This window comes from Parasteatoda tepidariorum, chromosome 5, assembly GCF_043381705.1.
Source record: "Parasteatoda tepidariorum isolate YZ-2023 chromosome 5, CAS_Ptep_4.0, whole genome shotgun sequence".
Taxonomy (NCBI): Eukaryota; Metazoa; Arthropoda; class Arachnida; order Araneae; family Theridiidae; genus Parasteatoda; species Parasteatoda tepidariorum.
The window spans coordinates 45,090,269-45,100,734 of record NC_092208.1 but is presented as its reverse complement, the minus strand read 5'-3'; the positions used below and the strand labels follow the sequence as shown (position 1 = coordinate 45,100,734).

The window sequence follows — 10,466 nt, the reverse complement described above, 5'->3', positions numbered from 1 at the left end:
ACCAGCGGCCAAGTCCTGGGCTATATGGTTAAGGGTTTTCATAACCTAGGTACATGCTCAGGGCTTGGAGGAAGAAAAAAAAAAAGAAAAGTATACCATAGAGAAAAGCTGATCTAGATCCCCACCAACCAAACAACACCTTCTATGGAGTCCTCAAAAACATAATCTAAAAGAAGTAAATATCCATTTTTTCACCCCGAAGTTAATTTAATTCAACATGTAATCCCACAAAGCATTCCAGGTGAGTCTTTTCCGGCCTCCAATAATGCAATAAAACAAAAAGCATCCTTTTAATAATTAAATAGTTTTATTATTTTTTCAAAATTTAAAAATATACACTTTCAAATAAATCATGACAATATTTTAGGTGAAAATCATATACTAATTATAACTGAGCAATCAAAACATAGAATCTTAAACAATTGTGATTGAAAAATTTACTTTTAAAATTCAATATCTTTATTTTAATAAAGAAAAATGTAATTTTAAAGAACACTAGCCAGCAAAAATGAACACTTTCTAGAAGTAAAATAAGTTATTTATTAAGTCATTCTCGATGATTATGGAAACGACTTGAAGAGATAAATTTTCAGAGTGGCTAACGTCCGAAAAAATTTCAAAAATGGTAACATTTGCTTCATAAGGTTATCGTAAGTTATCTTTTATAAGGTTTCATAGGCCTTAAAATTACGTCAATTTTAGGAATTCAATTTCCCTGTAGTAACAGATATTTAATTTAAGAGTATATTTGATCGATAATGGTTAAAACAACTCGTTTCCTTCATTTAAACTACTTGTTCCCTTGAAGATAGACATTTGATAAATTTATCATTCCTTATCAATGTTATTAATTATCGCAAAAAAACATTGACTTTCGAATATATTACCATTAATACGATAATCAGAAAGACTATAGTTATGAGATTACATTAGTCTAAATTTTAAGAAATGTTATACAGGGTTATTCATAATTCCCTCCTGGGTTTCGAAGCGTTATATTGAAAAAACGAAGACGAAGATGGCAAAAAAGAACAGATTATTCCGAAAGTATTCAAGTTTTAATTTAAGCAGTTGCTGGTAGATGGCAGTAGCATGTACCACTGAACCCAGTTGTAGTAAAGAAAAATGGCAATTACAGGGGGAGGGAAATATGAATAACCATGTACTTTTTCTGTAACATAAGTAATGAGGTTTTATTGGTCTATAATATTGTCTTTATCATTAAATTGCGCTGAAGTCTCAGGAAAATAAAAATAGCTTGAAAAGCGCTGTTTATTACTATAGAAAAAGTGATGAAAACATTTATTTTATTCCCAGAAAGTTCTTTTTTTGTTGCTAGTGAAAATGTGCATTAAAATTATTTAGCTTTCAGGAACAAAAAATTTTTTTGACTATTTTTAATAAAAAATTAAAACATTTCGTTAAAAAGACGGGAAAAAAACTGAAAATTTTACTTTTGATCTAAATAATTTATAATAATTTCTGAACAAGACATTAATTTAAAGCCACAAAAATTTTCATACAATTTTAAAACTTTTATTTACAATACATTAATTTTAATCTCCATTTTTGAAAATGGCATTCAATTGTATGAATAATTATTTTATCAATTCCTCTAACTAAATTCATTTACATTAAACAATGTTAATTAAATAACTTCCCAAAAAATAGAGTTTTAACAAATTACACATATAAAAACAAAATCACGTATACTTTATACACTAAGATATTTGTTGCAGATACAGGTCAAGTTAAAAACCAGAAAACTAGTTCTTAAGTACATAAATTTTTTTTCTTCGAAAATGGCTAGCTTTTAAAATAGCATAAGGGGTTGATACAAAATAGCGAGTCTACTTCAATATTTATTTCATCCATTCATATTGAATAAGCAGTATTATAGTCATACGCTAATCATTAATATTTTCTTAGCACTTTGTTTGCTTAGACAACATTTATAATAGTTTCATCATAAAAGTTCACTAAAGTTCTAAAATTACAAATATATCTAGGAGTTATCATTTTGATATTCTACATATCTGTACCTTCTTCACCTAAAAGAAGAAAAAGATTATTCACTTTATTTACAGTCAGTGGAATTTTTACAATGCAAAAATAATTTAATTATTGATTTTAACAATAAAATGTCTTTCAAGTAAATATAACAAAAAACTTTAAGTGTTATATATATATATATATACACAGTGAATTCGCGATAACTCGAATCTGATAGGACTGACGAAATACTTCGANATTTTATATATATATATATAGAATTTCATTGCCAACTTTTACTTTTTTGGTGAAAGACTTTTCTAAACCTTGGGAACAATCAAATTCCTCCAAAATTTAAACACATCGCCACTTAATTGCGTTGGTTATTGTTAGTATAATTTGTCTATGGAAAGATCACCCCTCGCGAATAAGTTTAAAGCAGTCTGCTGCTACGGAAACAAGAAATAGCGCATATCAAAGAAGGGAGCTTATTTCTCCCCCGATTTCTTTTCTCTCGCCTACCCGACCCAAAACCTATCTTAAATTATGACCCAACACTCCTATTTGAAGTAGTTAAACCTCGCAACCCTAGCCACCGACACTACTCCAGACGAATGGCTAGGGGAGTTCTTTACGTAAACAAACTATACGTCAGTCAGTCGACTGACTTTTGTCAGATAACACATTTGAATTATATGCCAAGAGGGTTTCCTATCAACTCCATTCTATTAAATAAAACATAATTAACACTGAAGCATAAATTTAACCACAATCAGGAAGATGTTTTCGCAAAAAAGCGTAGTTATTCACAGCTGTGTGACGTACTGTTTGTCTAAGATAAGTACTCTGCCAGACATTCGTCTGGAGCTGTGGCGGTGACTATGGTAACGAGGTATGATTATTTTAAGTAGGGGTGCGGGGTCCCTCTTTAGGACCGGTTTCGGGGAGAGAAAAGGGGACCTCTTCGTCGAAGCTACCCTCCCTAAAATGCCCTCTTCTTGTTTCCATAGCACCAGACTGCCGCAGACTTAGTGGCGGTCAGAGTACCTATCTTAGTACCATTACCATTCACTCAAGTAATATACTAATTCTTTTTTTTAAAGCAGTAAGTTTTCTGATTCAGCAATACCTAAATTTAAATATTCTACGCGTATCAGAAGTCAAATTTGTTTATGAGTGCCTGAGTTACCGAATTATCGATGATAAAAAAACGTCATGATGATATTCCTTTACCTTTTTACCGCCGCGTATAGGTATCGGTCAGCGTTTGATAAATTTACAGAGGCCAGCTGAGGAGAGTAGGGAAGAAGGTTGTTTGTTTATATATTACATCATTTTGATTTAATGATTTTAATTGTATTTAAGCATGTCTTCAAAATATAATCAATTACATGCGTGATATTGGTTTTCAGCTTTAGGTAAACCTCTCGTCCATGGAAAGTCTTACAAACACGAGAGAAATACACCACAGAAAATAAAATGGAATTAATTTAATGTTATTTGGACAGCCCGATACCATTTGATCCACGAACCTGTACCGGTCCGGAACCTCGGGTGGGAGCAGCTGCTTTTATGTATAAATTACAATATAAGATGTATTACATGTATTCTGGCGTATCACTGGGAGCTCTGAGTCATGTAAAATCACAATATTGTTTTTCAAATACGAAGTGGTAACTGGTATTTGAACAGAATAAATTTAAGTTTCTCATATTAGTAAATAATTTTGTCTCAAAACAGTAAACTGGGATGGAATAATTCCTTAGACACCTTGATGTTTTTGAAAGGTGTTGTAGTCACATCGATTCTCATAGTGGTAGTTTAACCATAAAGCAACATTGTCACCATTTACTGTTATATTTTTTGAACAAGAGGTTTTGCTTTGATTTTTTAATACAGATGCAGTCATTAACATATATGGAAGATCAAAGTGATGTTTAAAGTTGTGCTTGGCTACCAAAACTGTCTATTTAGCAAGCATTTAGAACTACTAGACCACAAAAAAATGCTCTTTCGAATGAAGCTGTTCACTTTGTCAGAAAGATCAGGAAAAAGACACTCAGAGGACTTTATTTGCTATATAAACTATTACAGAGACTTGCTCCGGACAGCAAATATATATTTTAAAGTGGTAGTTTATCAATTGTGATTCTTGGTTTAATAAATTCAATTTAGTAGATTTTTATCCACCACTATTTCTAAATAATTCATAGGATTATATAATTCACCACTTTAGAATACTTATGTCAACCTTTTAGAAAAGAAGCAAACCTTTTAGAAAGGAAGCAAAAATAGTCAAATATTTACAAGATTTACCTAGTAGTTATTTACCGTTTTTTTAAAAATTATTTTGGCGGAGCAATTGGCATCTCTGCTATTAGCGTGAAATTTTTATATGATAGCTATAAATCATAAAATAAAGTGGTTACTAAATATTTAAATTTAAGAGTGGTGACTGCTGATGTTTTATCCAGTCAGGGTGGAAAGAAAGACAAAGAAAAAAAAATCCATTTATTGCTGACCTTTGGAAGGTGTAAAAATTACCAATTACTTTTTTTTTACACTACAGCATTTTAATGATTGAGAAGTTTAAATGAAACGTCACTTTGTTCCAGCTCTTAAGGTGGATCTTTAAAATGTTAGCAAAATTGCCAAAAATTCTGAAAGCTTTAGTTTTAAATGCCTACCACTCTTTAAAATATTTTTCAGAAAGCGTAATAGTTACATGTATATTACTTAACTGCTGTCACTTGCACCAGGGAATATTTTACAAAATAATTAAAGTGATAGCAAAAGGAATTTTTTTTTAAAATTATTTTCCCTTGACAGCAGTTAGTAAAATCACCAATGGGCTATGCCAGCTGTCGGCAACTCTGCTTTAAAACCTCACTTATACACACTAAAACCAAATAAAAGAAGCTCTGAAATCGCAAATATCAGGTGAATGCTACTAGCATGTAGTATATCAGTAGCATGTGGTTCGTGTGCGACAGTTGATCGACTACTAGGTTAAGCCTTAAATGCATAATTGAATTAAGTTTGGATCGTCTTACTAAATTAGTTTAGTTTAGTTGTTTTGTTAAATACTTGCAAATCAAATTTATTAAAACAAATAGCACAACTTTTAGTACCTCAGGAATATAAATTAGGCTGAAATAGAAAAGTAAACTGCTAAGTGTATATACGCACCAAATAAGGTTTCATTTGGAGCTGAATGGATAGTTTTTGCGAAGCGTTATGTTTAACCACTTACTCAAACCTTATTTCAGCTTTACTGTGCATGAGCGAAAATTTCCCCCAAAACGCTGGTTCACTAATGGAAAAAAGTCATGAAGACGCAAGAAAGACGCTATGTAAAATCTGTCAAAGATCGTTATTGCAAACTGCCAATTTAGCTATTGTAATTCAGCAGCAATGTGTGTTTGTTGGTTGTTTGTTTGACGTTTGCCTGTTTGTTGTTGGTTTTTGCCATTTGTTAACTGTATTTTGAGTCATTATCGTCAGTAATATTTCAGTTGAATACCGTGATTTAACCTTAGTTTTTTCTATATGAAAAGTAAAATATTGATGAATCGAGTTACCTTGGCCATCTGCATTTTCCCCGGTCATTGCTTGTAGCATTCTGAAAGACCTTGACGGTATCTTTCCTCCTGTGTACATTTTAGGACCTTGCTCGGACGCTTGTTGAGAAGCCGGGACTTGTGGTTGAGGAAATTGTTTAGGGGGAGGAGGCTGATTGATGTTCAAATGAAGATGCGCCGGTGGCTTTCGTTGTTCTCTCTTTTGATGAAGTACAGATGGTACAACCGTACCTGTGGGAGCTGAAAGAAATGATTATGAGAACAAAAATCTAGCGAAACAGAGTTAAAATTTCGCAAAATAGTCAATATTTTAGGCAGGAAGTAGTTGTCTATATAACTCGAATATATATTTTTGCTATAATCAAAGAACTTAATCGAAAACCATTATTCAAAATTATATTTAGAAAACACTGCTCCTATATTTTCTAAGACTGATGCTTCAAAATTCATTCAGAACTGATCGTATGAAGGACCCTTAGGTTTCTAAATAACTGATTTATAAAATTAATTGAAGACTTTATTTGGGCTGAGATAGCTTGGTTGATATGGCGTTGGGTCACAATATTTTATGAATTTTAAAAATTAGGTTAAAAAAAAGTATAGCATGCATTTTTAAGGATTTAGTGCTTCCATCAGTGCTTAGAGCTTTTTTAAGTACTTTCAGGGCAAAGAGTTGAACAAGGAGGTACCCTCTAAAAATTTCAATAACCTTTTCTCTCTATGCTCTTTTATTAGAATCATAATAATAACCTTTCTAATGGAACTAACTTGTTTTCAAATCTCTGTTACTTATTTGATAAACGTAAAAAAGAAGAAAAAAACTGTAGGAAAAAGTTTATATTTTTAAATTAGGTATTTGGAAACATGTGAGAATTATATTTCCGATTAATTTATTAATGGTTAAGTAGAGAATACTAATCCAAGCAAAGAGATTTTTTAATTGTTTCATTACGGAAGAAAGTTTTTTTAAAAAATGAAGTCATTTTGAAATAATTATTTAAACGCACTTCCGTCTTCGTTCATTCCTGTCATCTCTTGGAGCATCTTGAAAGATCTTCCAGGGATGTATCCACCCTTGTATCGAATGTCCACTGGTCCATCTTGATTAGGATCTTGAGATTCATCTTCTTGGTAACGATTATCTGAAAAAAAAATTTTTTTTAGCTAATAACGATATTAGACACCTGTTTAAAAGCCTTTTTCAAATGGTAGCAAACTGCTCATCAAAGTTTAAATAATATTAATTATCAGAATATGTGCAATAGTTTTCTAAATTTTTCTGGTGATCAAGGCAATTAAATGATCCAGTTTTTTTTTAAATATTTCATAGTGTAGTGTATCTACCACTACGAAAATGCAATTGCAATTCCCTAATATATAGGACATGTTAACTCTCCTGTGTTTTGGGTACCTTTTCATAGAAGAAGGTTGACATTTCCAATATCTACTCTCCCACATTGACGTTATGTGAACACGCCTATTTCGATAGAACGAAGACTGAACGGTTGACATTGAACGGTTGACTTTCTACTTGTGACTGCAACATTGTCCTTCTCACGCTGTTGCTTCTCGGTCTCTATCACACACAACGTAAACACTCGACTGCTATGGGCAACACAAGAGTGACTGTAAACTTTATACAGCTCTCACAATCAGCACTCAAGAAGTACTGAGATCTCAATACAGCTCTCCCGGCATCTCACAAAACAGCAATGAATCAACTAGTGGTATCCCATTCATCGAATTCTATCACAGATAAAATTCTGGTGGGGGAGTACTCTTGTATCTACCACTGCAAAAATACAATTGCAATTCCCAAATATATAACACATATTAACTCGATTCTATGTTGGGGATAACTTTTCATAGAAGAATTTTGACATTGCCAATATCTACTTTCCCACAATGGTAAAAATATTGCTAAAATTTGAATATTTTTGGCGGTCCTTTGAGAGCTTCCCCTATCGAAAATCGGTAGAAACTTTCCGGACAACCCAATATGACGCGTTTCTTTTTCCAAAAAGATAAGCAATGCTTTCACAATTCTGTCATTATTTTATTACATTTAGGAGAGGGTTATCATCATTGGGCCATTCAAGCATTACGCACGCATATAATATAGGGGTTTGCTAATTTTTGTAAATAAGTGGGAGGAGAGAGGTAGGAGTAATGTTTACGAAAGTTTTTGAATTTTCCCTTTTCCAAATTCAAAAAAATACATAAACAACAAAAAATTGGAAAAGAATAAAATTTTAAAAAAATCAAAATTTGAGAAAATCGTTAAGTTTGAGTTAAGGTAAAGAAGGAAAAAAATTTTTTCCGAGAATTTCAGAGGGCCGTGAAATATTCCTTTCGAATAAAGAAAAACAAATATTCCTTTAGAAAATACTATTCGAAATTTTATAGAATGAATTAGTATTTAAATGTTGTTTTATGTTTGGTTACATCCTTTATTTTTCTGAGTAACCTATCATCTTTTGAGTGAAAATACATAAATAACAAAAAATTGGGGAAACAAAAAACTTTAAAAAATTTAAATTTGAGAAAATAGTTAATCCCACATTTAGATAACTGCAGCAAAAGATAAAAAAGATTTTTATGACTTTCTAAGGTAATCATTGAAGCAGGTTTATGATTTTTGCTCACAAGTCTCCAAAATTGCCAAAAACGTGTTTGTGTAACATATTATGTCTTCCATTAATAATTTTTAAAAAAAAAGAGTTAAAATAATTAAACATTCTGCCTTCAAAATAAACTCACCTGATGGTGAATATACAGCAGATTCATCACCGCCAGATGTCATCTTTTGTAATGTTTGGAAAGCTCGAGAAGGAATGGGATTATCCGGCCTTCTAAGTCCGGTAAATCGCATCTCGTCATCTTCTCGTTTGCCAGGCCCTGCAACTTGCTGGGGTGAGGCGGAATCTGAAATCAAAGAATAATTTGAAATTTATAAATCGAAATTTTCTTGCAATACTGTATTTTAATTATTTTGTTTCGATTAAAAAAAATTTTTGTTTTAATACTTTAGACGTGTTTGATTTTTCAAACAGAAAATATATTTCTAAACTTTTATTATAAACGCCGCAGTCAAGTTTATAAGAAACACATAATTCGAGTAAATTTTTAATGTTTTTAATTTTTTTTATATTATTATCGTTACTAAAATGGTTTGAGGAAATTAATGCAATACATACTGAGAAAAAGTCATTTTAGCCAGATGGGCAAGCCATGCAAAATTAGCGTGGCATTCAATGTGTTAATGTAATAGGGGTTAGCATAAATGTTGCAGCAAGCTTTTAAGGGAGTAAGGGCACATCATTAGGATAAAAACTGAATATGCCCGGAAATCTCATCGTACGCGGCTAGGTGGGCTTCCCTATTATCTGTTCAGAAGCACACAAAGTTCGTAATTGTTTTCTAAATTGTTTAGTGCGTGTTTTAATTACTGCTTTTTGAATTGTCCCTTATGGAAAATTTCAAACATCTAAAATCTTTTCTTTTTAGTTCTCTTACAATTTCAACTGTAAAAAAATTTTGCCACTACATTATTTTTAACAATTATGAGTTCCACGAGGAATTTTAAAATATAACTGATAAATAATAAAAATTGTTAACATAATAACTTTTTTTAAATTATCAGGAAGAGCAAAACGTTGGCATCCATGAAATGTGTAGATCATTTAGCCCACAAAACCTCAACTTTTAGATTGATTTAGATTTTATAATTCTCTGATAGAAACATTGTAATTTAAAATAAAAAAGCATTTCCCTACAGTGTTATGACAACACCAGTAAAAGACAGTTCAAAGATTTTTCTTTTTTAAAGATCCTTTTCCAAAATTGAGTTAACGACACCGTCTTCGGTATCGCCCGGGGAGCGACAACGTCTTCCTCCGGCACTGATTGCAGGGAAAATCCACTTTACAGGCATTCCGTGTTTAATCCCTCAGTGCATTAAACGCATGCTGGTGAATCACAACAGTTCATTCTTTGTTTCAGCTTACAGCTTACGTATACAAAATATAAAATTTTTATGACGCTACTTTTCAGACTATTATGTTTTAATTAAACAACTAAACTCCGAGTCAGTGACAAAATTTTAAAAAGTTTTTTTATACTAATTGCACTTCGATGTATCATATTTTTTAATCTAATGACATTGAAACAGTAGCTTTTTTGTGACCGACGATACTAACATATTAATTTCCTCTTTAGAAATAAAATGATTCCCAGCTACACAAGCCTTTTTGTTTTCAGACAATTTAGAATCTTGAAGTGGTACATAAGTAGATCCGCGTGGAAAAATGCAGTCTGCTAGGCTGTTCTCCGTCACTTGTTTGAAGTGTTCTTTACTTTAATATTACACAAGCATACAATTATTTTTCGAAAATAACTTATAAAAGATTTGAATTTAGCAAGATGTACATGATTTAGATAGAATATTTTGAATTAGAAATAACATACTTCTTGAGTGCAAGCTACACAAAAGAAATTTTTTTCCCATCATTCCTTCTGATGCAGAATTTGTATTTAAATTTTTTCACTGTTTGGTATTAATTTAGGTCAAAATAATTCAAAAATATTATATTTAGCATTTTAATAATTTATGGTAATTAAAATTAACATGAAACATCGTTGTTTTGTCTGCGTTAAAGGTGAAATCTTCCTAACACCGCTCACTTCCAGACGATAATTTTTCAAAATTGCCGTTTCTCAGATATAAGCCAAACAGTTATTTATCATTGAAACTTCTCTAATTTTTAAAATCAATTATTGATAAACTGTGGAATCTGAATGAAAATTTTCTTTCTTACAAATTACCTATTTTGGATTCTATATTTTTATGCAAATATACTTTAATTAATTTAACAGATTTTTCAGCAACTATTA

At 31.4% G+C, this 10,466-nt stretch overlaps 1 protein-coding gene across 5 annotated transcripts in view; it reads right to left on the bottom strand.

Moving 5' to 3' along the window:
• Positions 1-288: 288 nt before the first annotated feature.
• LOC107438874 (uncharacterized) overlaps positions 289-10,466 on the bottom strand; it is a 79,165-nt gene continuing 68,987 nt past the window's right edge. For all 5 annotated transcript variants that reach the window (XM_043044550.2, XM_043044549.2, XM_043044551.2 and 2 more), the window contains 4 exons: positions 8,334-8,498; positions 6,581-6,715; positions 5,574-5,813; positions 289-2,051 (listed from right to left, as the gene is read on the bottom strand). In XM_043044550.2, the coding sequence (XP_042900484.1) occupies positions 2,029-2,051; positions 5,574-5,813; positions 6,581-6,715; positions 8,334-8,498 (563 nt within the window). In that variant the 3' untranslated portion in view covers positions 289-2,028. The remainder of the gene's footprint in view (positions 2,052-5,573; positions 5,814-6,580; positions 6,716-8,333; positions 8,499-10,466) is intronic.